General features: G+C 34.3%; 1 protein-coding gene and 1 non-coding gene across 2 annotated transcripts; one reads left to right on the forward strand and one right to left on the reverse strand.

Moving 5' to 3' along the window:
* Window positions 1-216: 216 nt before the first annotated feature.
* LOC141705960 (uncharacterized) lies at window positions 217-2,722 on the forward strand. Its single transcript, XM_074508814.1, has 3 exons — window positions 217-305; window positions 591-990; window positions 1,876-2,722. The coding sequence occupies exons 1-3, from the start codon at window positions 233-235 to the stop codon at window positions 2,633-2,635; spliced, it is 1,233 nt and encodes a 410-aa protein (XP_074364915.1). The 5' UTR covers window positions 217-232; the 3' UTR covers window positions 2,636-2,722.
* A 13,077-nt stretch (window positions 2,723-15,799) lies between these two features.
* LOC141710257 (small nucleolar RNA R71) lies at window positions 15,800-15,904 on the reverse strand. The gene has a single exon (XR_012570786.1). It is a non-coding gene; the product is annotated as a small nucleolar RNA R71 (small nucleolar RNA).
* Window positions 15,905-27,306: the final 11,402 nt, after the last annotated feature.

Consider the following 27,306-nt stretch of genomic DNA (forward strand, 5'->3'; position numbering starts at 1 on the left):
GAGGATAGACCGAAAGTCCATTAATGATGTTATCTATAGAGGCTCGCTGGTAGATAAGTGATGCAATATTTCTCCCCTTCTTAAAAATAAACCACAGTTAAGTATTCATCCACAACAAGAAATAGAGATGGACACTAAATAACCCCCTCCCCTCTCAAACAGATCATTTCCTACTTCTTGACGATAAAAAATGAATCAACAACAGCAATGTAATATTTATGGAGGTACACACATGGCTGCTACTACTTCAAGAGTATCTCAAACTCCTCCTGTCCTGAGCAAACGGAAGCACCAAGACATTACAGGCAATTGCACACAAAACTTATCGTCATTTAAATTTAAAAAAAAATAAGGGAATGACTCAGGGTTTACCAGCACTGAAATTTATAAATGTTTTAGATGTTCATCCAATTCAGTTCGTATTTTATATGTTTACTCTTGACTTCACCAGTTTATATATATCCAAAAATTTGTTTTTAAATTTAGATATCATGTGTATGAACTTTATATATACCTTAATTACTTGAACATTAATTGAATGCAAATAAGTTTCTCAGAGATGAATTGATATTTTTCCCTTTTTCCGGCAGATAATGAGGCGGAAGAAGTGATAGCACTATCAGTAGAGGATCTACTTGCTGAAAAAAAATTCTCTTGTGAGTTTTGCAACAAGAAATTTAACAGAGAACAGAATCTGCAACTTCACAAACGGGCACACAATTTACCATTTTCCCTTAAGAATGGCAAAAATGAAGATGGGAAGCGAAAGGTATATTTGTGTCCCGAAACAACTTGTGCTAGTCATAATCGATGTAATGCATTGGGAGATTTTACCAGCCTGAAAAAACATTATAAAAGAAAACATAGTGAAAAAACATTGAGCTGCCCCAAATGTTACAAGATGTATGCAGTTCAAGCTGATCTCAGAGCTCACTTGAAGACATGTGGCACCAAAGAGTACAAGTGTGAGTGTGGTGGTGCTTTCTCAAGGTAATCTAAAAATCGTAAATGTTGATATCAAAAATTTTCCTGATCTCTGATTATAATATATGCTGATCAGTAGATTAATTATGTTCTTTTCAGCACTTCAACTTAATTTACTGTTAGGACACACACATATTACATAATAAACACAGGCCTTTAGCGAGAAAAGTACATACACACGCCTTTAGCGAGAAAAGTACATACTATGTAGTCACTGTTCAGTTACGTTTCTTGGTGTCTCTTGCGGTCCTAGTTCTCATAATAATTTGTTCTCTCTCTGACGACACATACAATTACGTATGTGGATTTTAATAATAAATGGCTGTCTAAGTAGTTTCACTTCTGATTCGTGGCTTCCATTTCTTTTGTTGTATTTAATATTTAAGTAGTTGTACGACTTGTTTGCTTGACGATGATCCTAATAATTTTTAACCATTTTAGGGTGAATAGAAGTTTCTTCTAGATATCCATGAGCCATATTAATTTCTAGGATATATTCTATATTGTGACATGATTGCAGCTGTACATGAATGTTGATATTCTTGATTCGAATCGACTGTTAAATATTAATTTTTTTCCAATTTAAATGTGTAAGTTTGTAGGAATGCTATACTGCTTTTGTAGGAATGCTATACTGCTTCATGCTGAATCTATCTATAATTTAGTTCTCTGTTCTTTAATCTTAAAACCTTTGATGTTTTTTGATATCTACATAAAAGGAACTGAATTTTAAGATTAATCTAGTTTCTTAATTATCAATATTGTAAGCATTCACAGAACTTTTTCAATAACAAATCAATCCTCTTGCACGCAATCATGGACCACAGAATCATATGATTACTTGTAATTGTATATGTACTACTCTTTTAACAAATTTATTCATTGATACAGGCGTGACAGTTATATAGCACACCGGACACTGTGTGGTGCACTAGTCCAGCATCTATTTTCCCAGGATAACGATTTTCCAGCCACTAATATAAGTCAGGGAAATTTATTTGGACCAAATATAATTGATAATTTTTGCTCACTTCCCACCAACATGGCTGCTGTCAGTGCCGGTATTACTACCAGTGACAATCTATATCCTTCATTATATAACAACATCCTGGCTCCTCCCTACTCGACTTTACAGTCTTCATCACAATCTTCAATTCACTCTGAACGGAGGAATATTATCACTGTAACCAATCCAGGCAATAACAGCAATGCTCAAGGCACTGAATTTATTACTGACAATAGTTCTGAAGTTAATGTGTTGTATGACCGACTCTTTGCTGTTTCAAGTGCTCATTCTACTGCATTGCCACAAGAAGCTCCACAACAAGGCTATAGTCTGGCTAATCCAGGATACTCTGCTTCTTTCACAGGAAGTTTGAATAACTCAACAGGTACAATAGCTTCTAGTCTTGACACAGATTATTCTCATATCTACCCTGATTTCAGAAGTGCAGCTAGTGGCAATTCTCATTTTTCAGTGTTCCAAAGTAATATTAGTAGCAATGTCTCGCAAAATGGTTGTCCATCAGAGATTTCAGGCGTTGGTCAATTCAATCAGGAGCAGTTGCGTGGAAGCAACAATGGAGTGGGTGGCCAATCTAATTTCCCAGGTTTTCAAAATATGTGGATGGATGGAAGCGGAAGTTATTAGAGCCTACTTACTACAATCGAAAATATATAGTTATCAAAATAAATAAAAATTGCCAAACTATGTTGAGTGCAGTTGTAAGAAATTTTTATTTTACTTGTTAAAAACCTAAACAAGAGTCGTTTGGTTTTTATTAGTGTATTTCTTATAGCTGGCTAAATTGATTGGTTTTCCCATATATACTGCTCTATGTATTATTTGGCATGTTGCATTTGATTTATACAGTACAGGAAAATGGAGTGCTCAAGTTCAAATTTGAAGTTTATAAATCAGCCTATATATTCCTGCTCAGTGAAGCAATTTATTAGCAAGTGAACCATCATTGTACAGTTTATTAATTTCATAAGCAGGCATAAATGTAATCCCTAGTTTTAAATTCAGACATGCACCATAATTTGTTCACTTTATTAGATCAAATATTACTGCTGACACCACTAAATCATGAAATTTTGGGTGACTGAGGTGGGCTTATGGATTTCGCAAGTTATCAACCCTGTGTCCTGGTAGTCGGCCCTTATCCATACCAGTTGTTGATCCTAAAATTGTAGCTGTTTTCGCTAGCCGTGGTGCTCTAAAGCGTGATGCACACAACTCAACTGCCCCTAATTGGGGCTGCCACTTAGTGGGGGTGGAGCAGAGTATTCTGTCCACAGTGTTTGATGTTATATATTAAGGTGGAGTTGGCTTAAATGTCATTAGTAATGGTCTAATCTTCTTTGAAGTGATTGCGAACCAATTAGGCGCTTATACCTATGATTCGAATGGATACAAACTGGGGTTGTTGAATTGAAGGGTTTCATTTCTTGAGGATCTTTTCAGTAACTCTTGACAAGAGAGATCCCTAAATATCCATTTGAAAAAAGAGATGAATAGATAGGGCGAAGCCAGCTGAAGAAAGGGCGCTAACGAGCGAGTGAAGTATACGACGTAACGAGGCATGTAAACATTCTTGCATCTCATATTTGTCTTCATATTTTTACTCCTAATTTTTTGTGTCAATATTTTTTGGCTTAATGATATTTTGACCCTTAAAATATGGGCCGTTATACTCATCAGCCCCAAATATATGAAGTCATATTTTTTGACCCCTATATTATCTCCATACTTTTAACCCTTTTCGCTCCAAAACGACATATCAAAGAATATCGGAGGGTAAAATTGGCTTTTACTAAAATTGTTCCCTCCAAAACAAAGCAATATCGGAGAGTTAAAAGGTATAAAGACGGATACTATAGGGGTCAAAAGGTATGATTTCATACATTTCATAATATTCTTAATATAATTCTTTTTTCATTGATGACTAGCAAATTAGTTAAGTACAGTGTCTGGCTGCTCCCTGGGCGTGCCTCACCTTTGTCTATGGTTCTCCTGCGGAAAGTTGATGTTTGCAGAGTTCAATACAATATAAGAGTACATAAAATATTGATTGCTTCATTCTGTAATAATAGATTCTGATGTCTCATTGTTTCTTTTTCAATTCAAATGAAGATATGTGACATGGTTATGGAAGACAAGCAATTGAACATTTTGATGTCATGGTTAGTAAAGGCGAGGAGCCTGGTCATGTTACTTTCACTCATTTATTAAGCGCGTGTAGTCATTCATGGCTTGTTGAGGAGGGAAAGACTATTTGCTCTGAATCCAAAGGACTCAAGGAACTACATCATGTTATCAAGTATGTACTCCGAAGATGGTCAGGGGTTTGATGCTTCTGAAACAAGGATCCTTATTAAGGAAAAATGTGTTACGGAAACTCCAGGTTGCACTTTTATATATTGAGCTTGGACGTGACCTAGGTGGTCTGTGGCTTGAGGCTTTACAAATTACAAATGGTAAAATACTGATTTGCAAGCTAGTTTCTTTTTGCATGCCACAATATACAGTCGTTTTAAGGGGGTTTCAAGCATTCTTTTTTTAATGGAATATGATAGTAACATGAAATTCTAATTATAATCCGATGAATAAAAGTGGCGCATTACATAGCATTTTTACATTTTTAAATAAAAACTTACTTCCCGTCCATCGTAGCAATGCTGCAATGAACAGCTTATTCTCATGAGTGATAACCAAATAACAATCTGTTTTGTGTTTAATTTTTGGAAAAAGCCTCCTCATCAATCCTTTTCTGGCGACTCTCATGTCAAAAGGATCAAGTAGACGGTTAAAAGATACTTGCAACGTTGATACTTACTCTGCAGCAATGAAGAGTTGATAGGTTCGGTATCACGGTATGGCCTGCACCCTAGTGAAATCTATTCACTACAAGAAAAACGGCTTTTTCCTACCAAGCAAATCAAACTAGAAAAAATTGGTAGGAATTGCTCTACCATTTCCTACCAACCCGTAAACTGGTAGGAATTGCTCTAGGTGGGGCCCATATTTTGTACACGCAAGCACCAAAACCTACCAATATTTGTGGGAAACTCAGAACCTACCAATTTTGGTATGTTTTGACAAAAATTTGATACCGAAATGGTCCCACCAACCACGTCATCAGCCCTCACTTATTTTATTGATTAAACTTTTTTTTATGAAAAAAGAAATAATATCATCAATCCGAGACCATTTCCTACCAAGTTTGGTGGGAAAGTTTTTCCTACCAAGGTTGGTAGGCTTTGGTAGAATCTTAATGTGAAAATAACCCCACAAACCACATCAGCATGCCACATATTGTTAAGAATATATAACATTTATCTGAAGCATAAATAAATATCAATAATTCAGGTCGTTGAACAAACTCTAAAAACATAAACATCTATTCATTTTAATACTGAAACTCTAAAAGTTAGTTAATTACACTTACAGTTTTGTGTTTCCATCTGTTTTTTGGATAATTATAATTATTACGAAAAAAATATTAAATATGAAAATGATTCGATAAATTAAAACTTTTCAAGTGAAATGTCATTTTATAGTGAAATAAAACTAGGGGAAAAAATTGGGTAAGAAAACAATTATGACTAAGAAAATCGTTTAGAAAACGGAACGTCGAGATTGTTCGAAGATCGAGTTAGGTTTTCAACTCAAAGTTTCGGGGATGGGTTAGACTTTGGATTTTTTTTTAATAATCCAACCTTACGGATGATTAGATATATGATTTTTATACATGTAATTGAAATATAGAATTTTGAAAAATTAAGCTATTATATTTTTATAATAGATCTATAGAAAAAAACTGCAAGAAAATTACTTTTTTTGTACTTTTCGCCCATTGTTTGTCACATTTCCGTTGATCAAACTCTAAAACATAAATATCTATTCATTTTAATAGTGAAACTCTAAAAATTAGTTGATTACACTTACAGTTTTGTGTTTCCATTTGTTTTTTGGATAATTATAATTATTACGAAAAAAATATTAAATATGAAAATGATTCGATAAATTAAAACTTTTCAAGTGAAATGTCATTTTATAGTGAAATAAAACTAAGGAAAAAAATTGGGTAAGAAAACAATTATGACTAAGAAAATCGTTTAGAAAACGGAACGTCGAGATTGTTCGAAGATCGAGTTAGGTTTTTCAACTCAAAGTTTCGGGGATGGGTTAGACATTTGGATTTTTTTAATAATCCAACCTTACGTGAATATATATATAAGTTTTATATATGTAATTGAAATATAGAATTTTTAAAAATTAAGCTATTATATTTTTATAATTGATCTATAGAAAAAAACTGCAAGAAAAATAATTTTTTTGTACTTTTCACCCATTGTTTGTCACATTTCCATTGATCAAATTTAAAAACATAAACATCTATTCATTTTAATAGTGAAACTCTAAAAGTTAGTTGATTACAATTACAATTTTGTGTTTTCATTTGTTTTTGGGATAATTATAATTGTTACGAAAAAAATTAAATATGAAAATGATTCGATAAATTAAAACTTTTCAAGTGAAATGTCATTTTATATTGAAATAAAACTAGGAAAAAAATTGGGTAAGAAAACAATTATGACTAAGAAAATCGTTAAGAAAACGGAACGTCGAGATTGTTCGGCGATTGAGTTAGGTTTTCAACTCAAAGTTTCGGGGAAGGGTTAGACATTTAGATTTTTTGAATAATCCAACCTTACGGATGATTATATATGAGTTTTATACATGTAATTGAAATATAGAATTTTTAAAAATTAAGCTATTATGTTTTTATAATAGATCTATAGAAAAAAATGCAAGAAAAATATAGTTTTTGTACTTTTCGCCCATTGTTTGTCACATTTTCGTTTATCAAACTCTAAAAACATAAACATCAATTAATTTTAATAGTGGAACTCTAAAAGTTAGTTGATTACAATTATAGTCCCGTGTTTCCATTTGTTTTTTGGATAATTATAATTATTACGAAAAAAATATTAAATATGAAAATGATTCGATAAATTAAAACTTTTCAAGTGAAATGTCAATTTATAGTGAAATAAAACTAGGAAAAAAAATTGGTTAAGAAAACAATTATGACTAAGAAAATCGTTTAAAAAACAGAACGTCGAGATTGTTCGAAGATTGAGTTAGGTTTTCAACTCAAAGTGTCGGGGATGTTTAGGATTACACACTTGAATTTTTTTATTTTTATTTTTTAATAATCCAACCTTAGGATGATTAGATACATGAATTTTATACATGTAGTCGAAATATTGAATTTTTAAAAATTAAGCTATTATATTTTAATAATAGATCCATAAAACAAACTTTTAATTCCTACCGGAATTGGTAGGTTTTGCCCAAAAAAGTTGTTTGTCCTTTTCCTAGTTGGGTATTTCCTACCAAGTTTGGTATAAAATAGACCTAAAATTGGTAGGAAAAGGCATCACCTGAAAATAGTAATTAAATTGTTATTTTAACAATTTCGTATAATATTCGATTTTTAATAAATATTATCCAATTTTTCAACTAAGATATATTTGTTTGTTTCTCTATATATTTTAGGGATATGATAAAAATTTTAGAAAAAAAAATAAATATATTTGATTTACTAGTATTTAGTCATATATTGATATTTAAATTTTTTTTAAATATTTAATTTACTTTTAAATAATTGCACTCACACTAAAAATTAAAAAAAAATCGTTAAACCCCATTACCTACCTATATTGGTTGTAGTTTCATGAAAATTTTAAACATGAAAGTAAATTCAAAATTTTTAAAATTGGAGCGAAATCCAAAAATTCAAAAACAAAGTCCAACTCAAAACCTACCAATATTGGTAGGAAATGAACTTTAGTTTCACGAAAATTCAAATATGGAGCCAAAACTAAAAGTTTGAAATATGGTGCCAAAACCAAAAATTCAAAATTTTCGTCAAATTCAAAACCTACCAGTATTGGTAGGAAATGAACCTTAATTTCACAAAAAATTCAAATGTGGAGCCAAAATCAAAAATGAAAATTTCAAATACGGAGCCAAAATTAAACTCAAAAATTTGAAAATTCCGCCTAAACCCATAACCTACCAATATTGGTAGGAAATAGGTGACTTGAACTTATAAACCACTATCTTCCTCTTTTCACTTTCAATTTCATCTACTCCGCCAAAATTTCATTTCATAATTTCTCCATCCTCTTCTTATCTTTTGGTAAATATCTTCATCTTCTTCATTTAAACCATCTCATATATATGTATGCATTTCAATATTTTTAACATATTTTTTATCTTGATTCGTTCATATAATTACTTATTTGTTTTTACTACATGTATTAATTGTTCATGTACTTTAATGACTACTAACATTTATAATCTCTTCTTATGTAGATTTTATTCACTCGAGACCAAGGAAATGAAACAAACAAAGACGAAAATGGAAAACTCACAAAGAATGTAGACAAATTATTCAGCAACGATAATGAAGAAATTACAAAGAATGAAGGCAGATGATTCAATAATGATGAGAACTTGAAGATGATTAGTCTTAACTTTTGAAACATCTATTAATTGTTGCAATGAATTATTATTTCTAATATGCAATTATCACGGATATGTAATTTTTTTTAATGTTATAATAGTGATATGTCCGGATTGTGATTTATGATGAATTTTTCAATTTTGGTTATTGTTGTATGCTTATGATTTAGATATTAATTGATGTACAACTTGTTCTACATTGTTATCAATGAAATAAATTTTTTTATAAAAAAACTGTCCAACATTTCCCACCACATTCAAGCCATTTCCTACCACATTCAAGGTATTTCCTACCACATTCAAGCTAAACAGTGGTAGGAAATGGTTGGTAGGAAATACTGATATTCATGTCTTCTGACATAAAACCTACCATTCATCAATCAAAACCTACCAGTTATGGTAGGAAATACTCACTCAAAACCTACCAATTTTAATAGGAAAAAGGTCTTTTCTGTGTCAATTGCCACGTGGCAGGACACGTGGCATGACACGTGGATGGGTCCACATGCCAACTCATCAATCTGACCCCAATTTGTATGACGTGGAAGCTGACATGACTTGGCAAGTGGGACCATTTGAGATACAAGCACCAATTCCTACCACAAAGCAATTCCGACTGGAGCAAATCCCACCAAGCCTTTTGGTAGGAATTGCCCCCTTTTCCTACCAGAAATAGCCCATTTCCTACCAAAACGCTGGTAGGAAATGGCCGTTTTTCTTGTAGTGATTCATTGCTTCTCTGGCCAATGAAATGAGCATTTACATGAAGTTCACTGCTCAGAGTCTGTCACTAAACTAAACTGGAGTTCCTTTATACGAGATATGATTTAACAAATTGTAATCCAGTGCACATTTATTACAAGCTGATTACAGTCCATATCTAAAAATATCAAATATATAGTACTCGTGGTTTCAAATTATTATGATTCTGTGGTGAGTGGTGAAAGTTAAACATAAAATTTTCCATAATGAGTCCACCTTTACTCGATTTCCCGGAAATATACACTTTAGAAGTAGCCCTTTCCAATGATAAATCTAATGGACTTTCAATGTAGTCATGCCAAGTTTTAATCTATGTTATGACCAAGTGCATTATGTGTAATTGAGAAAATTTTCCCAGTCTTGTAATTGTCTCAGCTGTATGAACTCATATATTTTGGTTCCTATAGTATCCGTCTTCATACCCTTTAACCCTCCGATATTCCTCTGTTTAGGGGAAATAATTTTAGTAAAAGCCAATTTTTCCCTCCGGTATTCACATATATGTCGTTTTGGAGCGAAAAAGGGTTTAAAATTATGGAGACGGATACTATAGAGGTCAAAAGATATGACTTCATACATTTTGGACTGATGAGTATAACGGTCCATATTTTAAGGGTCAAAAGGTCACTAAGCCATCTTTTTTACTCAGAACTTTATAATTGTATTAAATTACAAAATGATTCTTGTAAAATTCATATATGGTCCATTTCTATCGGAATTCTATGAGTTTGCTTTCCTTGGAAAGATAATTGATTATCTTCCTTTTTTGTTCTTAAGTTTTTCAAAATTTTGCCTGTAAGTGCGAGTTTTTAAGCAATTTGTATGATATGCGGTATGATTTCAAAATTCAAACTCCTGCTATTTATATAACCAACGGTAAGTCAAATATTTGATTAGAAATTATGAGCAATATCATTCTTGAAAACTTGTTCCGTTATATTTACATACCCCGTCATATTCTGCAATTTAAGAGTCTTAAACATCAAAATACCTAATTTGTTAGGACGATAGACATGAGGCCCTCCTCAAATCTTGAGCCAGGTGAAATTATTTGACCTTCTCCGGTTTCTTTTATTAAAGTAAAGTCTTATTTTTCTGATAAATTAGTCTTCTTTTGAATATTTCTATTCTGATAAATAAGTCTTCTTTTGAATATTTCGAATGAGGAAGCACCTTTTATACAAGGTAAGCCCCAACTTCTAACTCCATGTCTTAAAAACGGGGCAGTAGTTGAGCGAGCGGTCGCACATACGCCATAAAATATAGGCCAAAATTAATATTTTGTTATAAATATACATAGAGTGTTACTGTAATGAGAATCTTCTTATTGTGAGAACTGAGAATATATATTAATCACTAAAACTGACTTAACAAATCACCAAGTATTTTATACATATACATAATAATTTTACATAAATCTATACATAACACTCATAACATTGTCATTGTCAAACATATTTATCAACATTACATAATTGTCGTTGTCACAACTGAACCATCTCTACCACGATTATTCACATATAATCATTAAATTCAACCCAAATTCAAATTAGATGCAAAAATTCTAAATAAGCACCAATGTCACTATTGCCAACACTTATGCAATCACCAAATATAAATTTCAACACAAATCACTAGATTTCATCATAAATATCTAGACTATATTAAAAAAAAACACTGAAACATGTTATCTCCATCTCAGTTACCACTACATTATTTACATATTTACAACCACTTATTCACCAAGTTTGTCATTATCATCACTATACTAGAGCATTATATCTAGGATTTATGAATATTATGAAAAAATTGTACGTTACATGTTTATTTATTTTTTCCGACAAAATCGATCAACATTGGGGAACAAGGTAGGACAATCATTCAACTATGGGAAATAACGGTATCACAAAGATCATCGATACTATCGATTATGAGTGGTGACAACAGTGATGTGGTGTTCCGATGACGATGTCGGATATTAATGTTCTTGTGGCGATGACGACAGCGCAGAGGAAAGTTCATGGTCAGAGGTGAAAAATAGAAATGAATGTTATGATGAGGCATGGAGAAAATATGGGCAGTTAGACAAAAAAGAGGTTAGATCAACGGCTAGAATTCAAAAATTAAAAATATGGAGTTGAGATGGGTTCTCAGTTCTCATTTTTAAGTTGATTATATATAACTTAGACCTAATTTCATATAAATAAATTTTATATGTATATCAAATCATGGCCATATAAATAAATATTTAATCATTCCCTATACGCATCTTTCTTCTCCTCCAATTCTATCTATTTCGTCGCCTCCAACAACCACACTTCATTTACCCACGTCGTCATCATGTCATCCCTGACTGATAAACTAACGTCACCGCCATCTCGTTTTAGTTTGTTCATTGTCCTCTTTGTTTTACCAGATTTGTAATTACTTTTCAACTTTCACTACTCTATCGTCGTTGTTCCATACTTCTCCTACAATAAATATTACTCATGAATATTTTCAATCAATGTAGTTAAAAAATAAGTATATCAGGTAGATATACTTTAGTTTTAGAACTTCCTAAATGTGATTTCCTTCAATATTTGTGGTTATGATAATTACTATACCAGCAAGGGGTATGGGCGTAGGATGGATGGTGATGGTATGTGCGGGAAAGAAAGTGTCTTAGGTAATTTGTTTTGATAAAAATTATTGATATATATTAAAACTTGGTGAATTTTTCATACAAAGCACTTGTTGTAATACAAATCGCCTTATTTGGTACATATCACCTTTTCTGGTGATTTGTGTAAGGATATTTGGATATCCTTATATGGTTTTTGATAGTTTGAACTTAAATCTTTAATAAAGATATTCTCATAAACTAGTCTAGATTAGTTACGGGTAACTATTATTTTATGATGCAGTGGATCTTTGAAAAAGGTAAGTAAAGATGTTATGTAGTGACTTGGAAGTAGCATTAATGGAGGACATAGTTAATTTTTCGCAACTAGGTGCAATGTGCGATAATGGGGTCCAAGTTTTTATCCAAAGTGGCAACGGATCGGGTCAATCTGTAGATGAGATGATCATCATTGGTGCAGCCTCGTTTTGGCTTCCTTCATCATGGCTAACCCTATTTTACTTCTTCACTAAGGAGGACATGCAGCCCAATGTCTTTGTAAAATTATTTATTCATTTATAATGAAGTTAATTTGAATTAGACATTATAGTTAACTGAATTTTATGTCATCGTTAAAAGTGGGATGTGCTTTACACTAGAAATCATGTCAATCCATTTGCACACGTATCTTATGGACACCATTCATGGAGGGTACATTTTGTAATCAATTTTATAATTATTTTTATATCATAATTAAGTATTAATTTTCACTTTCCAAATTTTTATATTTATTTTGAATTCTTTTATGATGTAGTTATAACATCCAAGCCCATAACTGAATGCATATCGGACCCAACAACCTACCATAGGTCAGTCCAAAAAATCTAGAGATTTGGTACACTTTAGTCTTTGACTTGTATCTATAATGGTCTGAAACACTCTTATTCTTATCGATGTGGGATGTTACAAACATCCTCTCTTATAGGATCGTTGTCCTCGTCGATCTCACAAACACATATACGGAACCCGGGTAGTGCATCTACACTTCTGGTCGGGAAAAAGTCTGATACCAACTGTAGTGGCTCGTACTTCTGGACTAGTAATTCTACATAGAAACTAAAATCAAATAAAATTATCTCCAAAATTCTGTCACAAAGGTGATTATTATAGAAGCGCGACTAATTGAAGTCCAAAAGCCAATCTACTCCAAAACCTAACTCCTTGAACTTCAATGCTTTCCAAGTTGAATTTTAGACGAAATCTGAAATTGTATGTTATGAGATATACTGCTCAACAAGAAACCAATCGAACCAACTAGTAGGTCAAGTAACATATACACATATAACAAAATACGATATACGATAGGATAACGACATATGAAATAAACACGTTTTATACACTTTCTTATTCTTATTGATATATACGATACACATAGCACATAAGCAATAATAATTCAAAACTCATAATTCATGCCACGACCACTATAACCCGGTGATAACGGTCCTAAATTTTTGTAAAATTGTCACTACAATCTGGTAACTATGGTCCTAAGTCCTTATTAGATATTTTTACAAATCATGGCATAAATCAGAGATCTAAAATCATCGTTGATACACAACACATATATGATAGTACATAACCTTTATGACATAACACTATCAAACATATCATCACTTAGCCCAAGTTTTGATAATCGAATGTACGCACATAACACATAGTTTAGAAAATTCTAGCAAAATTGATCGGAAACTTATCTCAAAATCTGTTCATATCTGAATTTAGCCTTTTTGACCATCTAAATAATTTTATCGTGAAAAATACAAAACATGAAAGTTGTAGAGAACGAAAAAACCTTTCCGAAAAGTCTAGAATCATTGAATTCTGAATTACGATGAATTTACTACGAATTTTACAAGAATGCTATTTTTTATATAGAAGCTTGATAAGTGGATTTTATATCTACTTGGAAAGCTTCATTGCAAGATTAATTTGGTGTTTTGGACTCAAGTTGTTGGTATTTTTGATATGTTTTTGTGTTATTACATTTCAGGAATTAGTTAAATTAAAGAAGCAGATTTTCAAAGAAATATGCTGAAAAGAGATCAGAATTGGAAGCCTAGACCATTTTCAAGTTGTATAGAATCTCGTTAGCTTCGCGTGGGAAGTTGAATTACCTAATTCTGACGAGCAGAATTCAAGATACGGCCAAAAGAAGAATTGTCAGAAAATTTCCTGAAAGGCCAGCGCGGCCACGCCAGAACCAGCTCGCCCGCACTCCAGAAATCACTATTCCAGCGTGGCCACACCCGAAACTAGAGCACCGGCGCCCTGTTTCTGCACAAGAATCCTGATTTTAGTCGAAAGTGAAGATTTTGAGAGTCGTGGTCATCCTCTACCCTATATATATCAATAAAAAGACGTTTTTAACAACAAGGAGCAAAGGGAGAGCAATAAAAAGACCTAGAGATCACGAGACGGCTACGAAGAAGAAGACTTTAGTCTTCTTTAGTATAGTTGATACTTGGATGCTTGTTTTCGATTTGTCTTTGAACCCTAATACTCTTATATTATTTTATATCATATTTTCATTGAAACCCATGATGGTGATGAGTTCGGCTATGAACTAATTTTTATCATGGGTTCTAACGGATTTACTTATGGATTTCTATAGTTAATTTGTTTCGATATCTTGGTGTGTGGTGATTGATTGATATCCTAGTATTGGTTGTGCTTATTCGTCTTATGTGCGTAGCTAACATATAAAATAGCGTGTTAATCTCTATTGAAGCGACAGTGAATATAGAGATTTAGAACTTGTCATGCTAGCATAGGTTCATGTATAATTGTTATGCATGATTCGTAGGTAATTTTAACCATCTTACTTGCCCTATGTAATCACGATAGATAATTTGTTCATTAAACCTTTATGTTGTCAAATTCTATAGACATATAGGGTCTCAACATAATTGGTGTCTATTCAGCTTCTATCTCTTTTGTGGATGTCTGGTAGTAGGGTATTCGTACAACGAAAATTGGCGTATACTAATTTCGTGTTATCTGATTAGTTGTCATCACCATTGCATGCTAAGGTTAAGAACAATGACTTTGAATGATGTAGTACTGACGTTAGAATCCCTTGTTTGTCTCATATACTTAATTCAATCACTTTTATTCTTAGTTAATTGCTTGTTAGTTTAATCTTAGTTATAAACATCTCAATTTATTATTTGTCTTAGCATTGAACGATAACCATACATTGTTGCATAGGTGCATAATCTGAAGTGAACTAAAAAGAGTCTTTGTGGGAACGAATCTGATTTATATCTTATACTACTTGTGAATGTGTATACTTGCATGAATTTTAGCGCGTGTTTTCACTTTAACAAGTTTTTGGCGTTGCTGCAGGGGACTCGGTATTAATTTTTAGTTTATGTGCTTGACATCAGTGGTCGTTAAAGTTCACTGACTCGGATTCTTTTACTTTCACGGTTTACTTGTTGTGTTTCAGGTACTCATTACAATAGGAGATCCAGCAGCACTAACGAAAGCATTGATGGATTTTCTCAACCCAAGATCAATGACATTCAATCTAGCATTGTCAGGCCAGCGATTCCAGCTAATACCTTCGAGATCAAGCCTGACATAATTCGGATGGTGAAGAACTCAGTTCAGTTTGGGGGTTCTCCAACGAAAGATCCCAATATGCACATTAGGGATTTTATCGATATCTGTGACACCTTCAAGTTCAACAATATTTCTGAAGATGCTATAAAGCTGAGGCTTTTACCTTTCTCTCTGAAGGACAAGGTTAAGAGCTGGTTACACTCCCTACCAGCTGGTTCTATCACTACTTGAGAGGAGCTTGCTCAAAAGTTTCTCATTAAATTCTTCACTATGGCAAAGACAGATGCAATCAGGAATGCTCTTACTCAATTTACGCAGCAATCGGGAGAGCCTTTATATGAAGCTTGGGAGCGCTACAAGGAGATGCTTAGGAAGTGTCCTCATCATAGATTGCCTAACTGGATGATTATCAATTACTTTTATAATGGTTTGGGAGCACATTCAAGACCCATGCTCGATGCAATATCAGGTGGAACATTATGGGCAAAGAGCTATGAGGAAGCTTATAATCTAATTGAAAGGATGGCTGCTAATAAATATCAGTATCCAACCCAGAGAGTTCCACAAGGCAAGGTAGTAGGAGTTCTTGAAGTGGATTCAGCTATGACTATCACTGCTAAACTAAATGCATTGTCTATGAAGATCATTTCTCTGGCTAACTATGGTGCTAATCATATAACCAGTGTTTGTGAGCTGTGTGTAGGTCCGCATGCGACGAAGCAATGTGCTATATCTAGTGAATAAGCTCAGAATGTGAGCAACTTTCAAAGGCTGCAGCAGCTAGTTCCTACCACTTATTATCCTGACAACTGGAATCATCCTGACTTCAAGCAGTTTGAATGCGATGCAACAATAAGAATGCGATGCAACATCCGTTCAAGCAGTTTGAAAATAAGAAATTCAATCCTCCTGGTTTTCAGCAACAATTTGCACCAAGACAACAACTCCAACTTCAACAACTACCACATGGAAGTGCTGGTCAATCTTCGAATGAAAAATTTGAATTGGAGGATTTGAGGCTTATGTGCAAAAACCAGGCTCTTATATGTCAAAACCAGGTTGTTTCTATCAAGACTCTGGAGAACCAAATTGGGAAAATTTCTATCAGGCTCTTATATGTCAAAACCAGGAACGCTTCCTAGTGATACAAAAATCAATCCAAGCAAGAACGAAGTTAAAGAACAGGTGAACACCATCACCTTGAGGTCTAGAAAGGTCACAAGCCCCCGAATTCAGCAAGACGAAGATTCTGAAGATTCTGTTCAGAATGCAGGTGCATCTGCACCTTTTCCAATTCTAGAAAATGAGATTGTAGCTGAAGAAGAGGTGTTGAAGGATGGAGAGGTGGAACGAAGGAAGAAAGCTGTTATCAACACTCCTCATGAGGGTAATACATGGGAAAAATAGGTCTATCCTACACCTCATTTTCCTAAAAGGTTGTAGAAGCAGAAGTTGGATAAATAATTTGCTAAGTTTTTCGAAGTTTTTAAGAAATTTCACATCAACATACCCTTCGATTAAGCTCTTAATCAGATGCCTAGCTATGCGAAGTTTATGATAGGTATTCTCTCTAGGAAAGTGAAGCTCGATGACTTAGAGACAGTTGCTCTTACGGAGGAATGCATTGTTGTGCTGCAACAGAAGTTGCCTCCGAAGCTTAAAGATCCTGGAAGCTTCACTATTCCTTGCACCATAGGAAACTTGTCGTTCGACAAGTGTTCATGTGATTTGGGAGCTAGCATCAATATGATGCCCTTGTCTATCTTCAAGAAGCTTGGTCTACCTAATCTAAAACCGACATACATGTAATTGTAACTAGCTGATCATTCCATTGCTTATACGTGAGGTATAGTGGAGGATGTCTCGGTTTAGGTGGACAAACTCATCTTCCCTGCTAATTTTGTAATTCTGGATTTCGAGGAAGATAAGAAGATTCCCATAATCTTGGGAAGACCATTCTTGGCTATAGGTCAAACTATGATCGATGTGTAAAAAGGAGAGCTTACGATGAAGGTACAAGATTAGAAGGTCACTTTTAATGTGTTTAAGTCAATAAAGTTACCCACAGATAAAGAGCAGTGCTTTAAAGTAGAGCGGGTCGACTTTATCGTGAATTCGGAGCTTGAGCAATTTCCAAAGTCAGATAGCTTAGAGAGATCCTTAATAGAGGATTCAGTTATTGAAGATGAAGAAGGAACAGAGCAACTGCAGGTTTTGAATGCACCTCCGTGGGAGAGGAAGTAGGATATGCCATTCGATTCTCTTAGGTTAGCAGAGCTAAAAATTTCTCACGAGCGTCTCAAACTGTCTATTGAAGAAGCTCCCACACTTGAGCTCAACCCACTGCCAGATCACTTGAGTTTTACATTCTTAGGTGCATCCCCTGACAAGGGGTTGGAATATATCTATGATAATCTAAAGGGTGACTGGCCGGTTTCTCCCATGCTTATAGAGGGTCCCTCGCGTGTACAACAGATAATTGATAGGTTTGGTCTTGGTGATGTGCAGTATAGAAGGTTGATTCGGCATATTGAGGCCATGCAATCCACCAATGTTTTGCTGAAGATTTGACAAACGCTCTCGGTACTGTTTTCCGAGATACTGGTATCGAGGTTGATTGGCCACCTGATTCTCACCTGATTCTCCACCAGAAGAGGGTGATCCTCCCGCTAACTAGGTATGCCTGAAATCCTTATTATTACCTTCAATGAGGACATTGACAATTTTAAGTTTGGGGGTGATAATGTAATCATTAGTTTGTGTGAGTTCATATAGATTCATAAAGATTCATGTTGCATGTTTAGTTGTATTTCATTCATATGTTTGCATGATTGTTCATATAGGACATATTTATTTGTGTTTTTATGGGAGTTCATTTGGTTGCATGTGCATGCATATAACATGATCCCTTAGATTGAGCTATTGCTATCTGATAAGTTGATGTTGATTTGAGTGTGTTGATGATGAATAGAGGGATGTTTTAAGTCTTAATGAATTGATTTGCATGCCCGGAAAAAAAATTCACAAGTCTTATAGGAATACTTTTGATCTAGATCATGATCATACTTGTTTATTTGTTGAGATTTAATCACTTGTCTATATCTAGAATTTTTGGTATTCTCGTAATGAAAAAAGAACACTGATGAACTAGGGAAAAGCTTGGATTTCATTGCTAGTTGTTGTAAGGCTATGCGTCAAATGGCTAGTAGTCGGCTCATATTTATATGAGTAGTCTAGGGTTGAATGAGATGGAGCGAAACACACTCATTCAGAAATCATTGAAAAAAGAAAAAAAGTGTAAAAAAAACATGTGTTTATGCATAACTGATCACGTGTGAGCTCTTTAATACTCGAGTTATTAAGTTCTTAGTGGACTTTGTGCCTAGTGACCTAAGCTTTGATAGTCTGGGATCCGCTAACCTAACGCTCACTTCATGGGTATTATTGTATAAGTCTTTTGGGACCTCATTCATTGCACGATCAAATAAGCATTTTTGTTATGTGTTATGTGTTATGTGTTCAATAATAGCATAAATTCATTGTATAACTCTAGTAAAATAAAGGTGTTGTGAGTCATTATGCGTTTAACTTCTATTCTAGTTATAAACTTGTGATTGTTTTGATGATAGGTAAGTTATGATTATTGATCTAGTATCGAGAGTATTTATGTCAAGCATTCCACACACGCAAGTTCTGGTTTGTGAGTTGATTTGTGAGATTTATTCAAACTCTATTTTGAGTTATTGCATTCTTAGAGGTGTTGACTTATTCATTTGGTTATAATTATTCTAAGGGGATCGATTGCATTATCATTTAGTTGCATTCACGTAGTTGCATTCATGCATTAGGTTTATTTTATAGATTTGAGTCTGTTTATGCTTGAGGACAAACATCGATTCAAGTTTGGGGGTGTGAGAAGTGAATTTTATATCTACTTGGAATGCTTCATTACAAGCTTAAGTTGGTGTTTTGGACTCAAGTTGTTAGTATTTTTTAATATGTTTTCATGTTATTGCATTTCAGGAATCAGTTAAATGAAGGAAGGACCTTTTCAAAGAAATATGCTGAAAAGAGATAATAATTGGAAGCCTAGGATATTCTCAAGTTGTAGATAATCTTTTTAGCTTCGCGTGGGCAGTTCAATCGCCTAATTCTGACGAGCAGAACTCAAGATACGGCCAAAAGAAGAATTGTCAGAAAATTTCCAGAAGGTCAGCGCGGCCGCACCAGAACCACCGCGCACGCGCTCCAAAAATCATTATTCCAACGTGGCCAGGCCCGAAAGCAGCGCGCCCGCAGCCTTTTTCTGCACCAGAATCCTGATTTTAGTCAAAATTGAAGATTTTGAGAGTCCTGGTCATCCTGGAGCCTATATATATCAATAAAAAGATGTTTTTAACAACAAGGAGCGAGGGGAGAGCAATAAGAAGACCTAGAGAGCACGAGACGGTTACGGAGAAGAAGACTTTTGTCTTCTTTAGTCTAGTTTATACTTGGATGCTTTTTTCAATTTATCTTTGAACCCTAATACTCTTCTATTGTTTTATATCATATTTTCATTGGAACCCATGGTGACGATGAGTTCGGTTATGAACTAATCGTTATCCTGGGGTTATAACGGATTTTCTTATAGATTTCTATAGTTAATTTGTTTCAATATCTTGGTTTGTAGTGATTGATTGATATCCTAGTATTGGTTGTGCTTATTCGTCTTATTTGCGTAGCTAACATATAGGATGGCGTGTTAATCTCTATTGAAACGACAATGAATATAGAGATTTAGAACTTGCCATGCTAGCATAGGTTCATGTATAATTATTATGCATGATTCGTAGGAAATTTTAACCATCTTACTTGCCCTATGTAATCACGATAGATAACTTGTTCATTAAACCTTTATGTTATCAAATTTTATAGACATATAGGGTCTCAACATAATTGGTGTCTATTCAGCTTCTATCTCTTTTGTGGATGTCTGGTAGTAGGGTATTCGTACAATGAAAATTGCCGTATACTAGTTTCGTGTTATCTGATTAGTTGTAATCACCATTGCATTCTAAGGTTAAGAACAATTACTTTGAATGAAGTAGTAATGAAGTTTGAATCCCATGTTTGTCTCATATAGTTAATTCAATCACCTTTATTCTTAGTTAATTGCTTGTTAGTTTAATCTTAGTTATAAAAATCTCAATTTATTATTTGTCTTAGCATTGAACGATAACTATACATTGTTGCATAGGTGCATAATCTTAATTTAACTAAAAAGAGTCTCTGTGGGAACGAATCTGATTTATATCTTATACTACTTGCGAAAGCGAATACTTTCATGAATTTTAGCGCGTGTTTTCGTTCTAACAAAGCCCTGTGAATTTGACAACATAAACAAGGAAAATGAATATGGCATATTTTTAATTTTCAAAAGCATATCTCTTAACCTACCGATTATCCATATTAAAGTCTGAACCAAATTCTAGGCACAATAGTCTAATTTAATTTAAAATCATAATCTTTATCAAATTATAATCATTTTCTCTATTATTCTTTTATTAATACAGTTATTTTAAAATTACGGGATATCATGGTAGTCTTTCGTACCGAATTAACAAGATGAAAGTCTTATTTTCAAGAAAGCAATATCATTTTCCTGGGGATTATGTAATTTATTTTCCAATTGGACTAGAGATCTATATAATGGTTGTGAGTGGGAGAGATACAAGTCACATATCTTTACGAGAATCCGGTATCAGAATCTATTATGTAGTTTATATTAGTTTGCAGAACTACAGCTCAGTGAGCCCTCAGTCACAACATCGTTCCTATTAAGCAACCAGCTCATCTAAAACCTTATGGCAGTAGAGGAAGGCCCGAACAATATCTTATACTCTTTAATGCTCCCCTCAATCGTATGATACTTTTTTCTATGATTGCCAACAACAAATACAACCAATACCAATAAAAATACCAATAATAAATATTTGAAATAAATAAATGGGGTTGGGGGCTCGAAATAAATTGACGGAAAAATTAAAATCGACAAAGACTGAGATCTGTGGTCATTCATTATCATTCACCAACTTCTTCATCACCATCTTAAGACTTGGCCACTTCCTCCACTTGTTGGGTTTCAACCCAATAGGTAGTATGGACTTGGTGAATATAAATTATATTTGCATTAGGTAATAATTGTATGGATAGAAAATAATTATTCTTGTAACGACTTGTATACTTGTATATTTAATTAAAGTATAATTAATTATGGACTTGTATTCAATTATTCTCACTTTTAAAAGTGGATTTAATACAAGTTTATTTGTGTAAATGTGTGAATTGTCTCTAAAATGGTTTTCATGATCTTATAATCTCAATATTTATTTTTGGGATTTTATAAAATTTAGAAATCAGTATTTCATCAATTATTTGGACTCGTACGATTTTCTGATCGTATTTAAGTGTAAATTTCTGTAATAACCCCAAAATTTTGAACTTTTTTTTGTAACCCTTATGAATAGTGTTTTTGATGATATTGCTGAATAAGAAAACTTTTCATGCCACACTATGTAGGGGTTCTTTTATTGTTATTCTGAGATCGTATTAGTACTCTTTATGATAAATAAGTGTATGTAAAGATCGTCAGAATCCAAATCCGAACACTTTGATTTTTCCCAAAAATCCACCAGATATCGAAAGAATTGAGTATAAGATAACAGGATAAAAAGAATTTAAATTCAAGGATTTTAAGAGAGGATCATAAAAGGAATATAATGTATTGAGAAAGGTTAAGGGAACCTAAGTAATAAGATCCCGGGTATGATCCCTCAAACGATAAACGAAAATAAAAGTTAAGCGAATCGTATAACAGATCAGCGGTCATTAGCCAAATAATTAAAAGCTAATCAAAGAGATTAGTGGGGATGATGTCATCAAACCAATAAGAAGAGGACAAAGGAGGGAGGGTGACATCACATGGTGACATAAGCATGACCAAGCAAAGTGTGTTGTTGGTTGAATTAGAACCATACAAAAGTTACCATGGTAAAAAGGTAATAAAACAAAACAAATCAGATTGTCAACCATCCAAGCCAAAACATTTCATTTTCACCAAAAACACAAAAAATTTCATCTCCTTCATCAAAGCTCTCGGCTTTTCTTCTTTTCCAAAGAAAGAAAAATCAAAATCCTAGTTCCAAGCTTTGTTAAATTGCAAGGTAATAATCTAAGACTCCTTATGCATAGTTATGGATATCCTATAAGTTTGAGCTCCTAAATCATTCACAATCTCTTCCTAAAAATCATGGAAGAAGATGGTGAATAGTATTTTTCAAGAACTAAATTTTTTGTTCTTGAAGTTTTGTTTAGATTAAGCTTGGATAAGGACTTTAAGGGTGATTCCAAGCTAATTACTTGATTCTCCACTCTCCAAGGAAGGTATAACCCCTCCAAACCCTAACTTTATTTGAGTAATTAGGTTTAGTTTTGTTGTTATAATTCATGAGAGGCTTGTTTGTTGTGAATGTAGAGATTAGATGGTTTTGTGAAGTTTTTGGAGTGGTAGTTCTTGGATTATTGATTAATGAACTTAAGTGTAGTTTAAATTCATGTTTAAGAATACTATAAATTGATAATGTGGAGTTGTTGGGGCTGTTATGATGAAGTATGGATGGAGTCTTGGTTGGGATGTTGATTGTGAGTTGATTGTGAGATGATTTGGAGTGGTTTAAATTTGGGTAATCGCGTAAACATAGCCGTCGTAATGTCCGATTTACTTTAGGCTGTTTTTGTTCTTAACATTAGGACCCGTGAACTCACTGCTAGGTTTTGACCATTGCCATGATTAGATAGTTCATGTTACGAGCTTCATTTTGATATGTAGTTCGTTTGATTCCGATGTACAGTTTAGGAGAAACGACCGTTTTAAATAACGGCATTTCGCGAACGAATCATTACCCCTCGCCTTACTTTGAAACATAGGTTAAAGACCTAAAAGGACTAATTGGAGTATGAAACATTTATGTAAAGTGTATTAGGCAGTTGGTAAGACACTCGCGAAAGAATCGCCTTAAAACTCTTAATGGTTAATTTATTAAAAATGGTGAAGCCGAGGGTACTCGAGCGACTTAAGAGAATCAGTAAGCGCAAAGCGAGCGTTAGAGTCTAAATGGGTTAAAGTATAGATTTATAAGTGACTTTGGTTTAATTCCAACTTATATGTTGTTTATAGGTTACCAGATTCATCCCAAGCCATTTGTAACCCCCAGTCGCTCAGGCAAGTTTTCTATCCGTTATACTGTTGTTGTGATGTATACATTTGTATATGCATTATCTTGTGATAGATGCATAATGGTTAATTAGCAAATTCTTGCGATATATTGTAGCATGTGATATGGTATATATGCATGCCTGTTTCGTATTCTTGATACATATATCTGTTCAGTTGATAATACATATGCTAGAGATAAGTGGTATTTGCATATACCCTTAGTATAGGGGACCCAAAGGTAAACATTTTCTAAACCGGGAGTCGATGTTCCCAAGTATAATATATATATATATTTATATATATATATATATGAATAGTTTTCAAAACTATTATTCGAATAAGGTTTATTCGATAACTTTATTTTTATTAATGAATATTATTATTTGAATATTCATTCGAGGACTTATGACTCCGCTTAATTTATTAATGAATATTATTATTTGAATATTCATTCGAGGACTTATGACTCCGATTATTTACTAATTATTATTCTTAATTTTAATAAAGAATGATGTTTTGATAATCAAACTTACTTTTGATTATTCAAATAAAGATAGTACTTTCGTATAAGTATATCTTTGGTTATTTATTATTTATTTCAAGTATGAGTTTTAAAACTTCTACTTCAATTATTTTTTATAAAGATTATTCTTTATGAGAATATTATTTAAATAATAATATTCAGATATTTCTTAATATATTGGGACTGATTTATTTTATTAAATCGGCATCACTCCAAACATTCTTAAAAATGTTTTGCGAGTCTTCAAAATGATTTTTAAAGTTAGAGCGGATCCCAAAACTCATTTTTATATTTAAGATCCTCCTTTCGAAGGGGATTTAAATACTCGCTCAAAACCTGAGGGATCCAGCTCTGTGGTGTGTTTTATATTCGCAACAAAGTTGCTGTCTTGATAAAAGAGTTTTTGATTACTTACCCAATACTCGGGAAGTAAAATTTCTGGAACAAGTTAATCCATTAACAGGCATCGCCTGGGAAATATCGGTGAGTTTTTCTTTCCAACTAGATACGACTTCTTGGTGGAACCGTATCAACAAGTTTCTACTTGGGGAAAGTGAGGACGAGCTTTACGTTTCAGAGTCATGGATTTCATCTGAACTAGGAGTGGCGTAAGTGGTCGAGTGGCGCCGGCCCAGCCTTATTATATTCGCCCAAATGGCCTGGAAGTTCCGCAAGACGGTACATTCCTTAGGAGTCCAGTGTTCGGTTAACAAGTAAATCCGACAGGTTCTCCTCTCCATGTAGAAAATGGTGGGGTTGTACTATTGCGACTGATCATCGTAAGTGGTCTTCCTGGCGCATCAAACTCCCGTAATAAGTTCATCATCCAGTTGGATAATTCTGCAACACTACCCGTAGCATTTCGATCGAAAGGCTACGAATGGGTGGTTGCCGAAGCATTGACAGGGTCAAACAGTTATAATGGTGTTTCCATTGAATGAAGTATCTCGTAACTTCATTTCCTTTAAAATTATTTCAAAGATTGAATCTATTCAAGTTTTAACTTGTGGTCTCATCTATGGGATGACCTTTTGAAACTTATTATACTTTGAACAGTAGTACTTCAAGTAGATTTCTAAAAATGGTATAAGTATAGTGAAGTAATTGGTAAATTCATCTTCCTTTAAGCTTATATCCAGTAAGTAATTACCTTACACTTGATAAAGGATTCTAGTAATTTATCCATTTAGATACTTGCATTATTGTTTACACTATAAATTATCTTGCGAGCTATAATGCTCACTCTTGCTTCATTTCTTCATCACACAACAACAGTTAGGAAAGATGGCCAGACTCAAGCAGACCCAGTGCGAGTGCGTGGGAAGCGTCCCGCGTCTTCCCGTTGATGTTGTAGCTGTTATAGCTGCAGAGGTAGATCTATTGGTAGATCAGGCATTCTACTTTTGGGAACCAAATATTGTATAATTATAACTTATGGTAGATAATGGCAATTAACTATAAATTTATCAAGTAATCATTTTGGGTTGTAATAACTTTTAAATTGTGGATTCAAGGACTTGTACTTATTTCAATTTCATCTCTGAGACTATAACGGGTTGTGATGTGTGTTAGTGTGGGGTCATAGCATAAGGTTATTTATTATTAATTAAGTGAAGTGATATTGTGGAAAGAAAGACCGTGACGACCCGGATTCCCGACCCCGAATCTGGGGGTGTTACAGAAATGGTATCAGAGCTAAGCGTTATAAACCTCAGAGATGATGCGACGATGTAATAATAAACTCACAAAGATAATAAGAACTCTTGCCAAGTTCATGGTCGGACTACTTAAAGTAGCGCTGACAGTTAAAACCCTTACGGGAACCCTTATAAGTATCATGATAGTAACTTAGCTCGTTTAATGTGTAGGCACATGAGATAGAGGACCCTGAGATGTTCGAGCGTGAGCATGATGAGGCACTGCTAGATATCGAGGATCAGGAGGAGCCTGAGATGGAGGAGGATGAGGAGGACCCCTCAGAGGAGTAAGAGACAGAGGTCATTGCTATTTCAGATGAGGAGGACCCGGATGAGGTCTCAGTTGCCGAGGAGCGTGTCGGAGCTATGGTAGTATACACTAGTACCCCTTTACCCACACTCCCGGTGGTCAGAGCTCCTACCCCTCCACCACTATCCTAGAGCCCATATGATGACAGCTCAGAGACCCATACTTCCGAGCCTAGGCAGACCGAGGAGGCACCCCCAGCGGCTCCGGATTCACCACCTCTCGACCCTGCCCATAGGCAGTCTTTGTTAGCCCACGGTTATGTTCAGGATGTACTGAGGACCCAAGTGGCTGTTGCTGAGGCCCGGCTGGATGAGGTCAGGAGGGAGTTGGATGCGGAGAGGGCGGGTAGGCGTACCCGAGCTTGTGAGACTAGGGCTACTATTCCCCGATCCTTGAGGAGGGAGCTGACGGGGATAGAGCTCATGTCCCAAGCAAGACTCAGATCGCTCCAAGGGGACAGGCATGGTAGGATCTCCAGGCGGCAGGCCGACTATATCTTCCGTCGTGTGATGGAAAGGGTATGGAAGTTGACCCGCTCCGGTGTATGATTCAGGACTGACGATGGGATAGTCTAGTTGTCTAGTTAGTCGAGGCCTTAGTAAGAGCCAATTTTCTGGGATAGTTGACTTGTATATAGCATCCCTTTTTCTGAATAGACAGATAGACTATTGTGTATCACTTTTGGGACAGATGGCTGCAAAACTGTTGTACTTTTGACTAGATCAAACTATGTATTTCTCGCGTTATGTATATATTTGTTTCCTTTCAGTTCAGTTCCTTAGTGACGAGATCACTGTTTTTATCATTATTATTACTGCACTTCTTATTTAGAACTGTCATAAAATAATAGAATTGCGAGATACATTCTCCCCATTATAGAACTGTGCAAGGCACAATGTTGTGTATGATTGTGACCTAACGTTGAATTTCCCAAATTTTTTTTTATAATCAGTATCATGCCGCCTAGAAAGATTGGAACTAGGGCGAACCCTGGATCTGAGGACCAG

The sequence above is a fragment of the Apium graveolens genome, chromosome 2, assembly GCF_009905375.1.
Source record: "Apium graveolens cultivar Ventura chromosome 2, ASM990537v1, whole genome shotgun sequence".
Classification (NCBI taxonomy): domain Eukaryota; kingdom Viridiplantae; phylum Streptophyta; class Magnoliopsida; order Apiales; family Apiaceae; genus Apium; species Apium graveolens.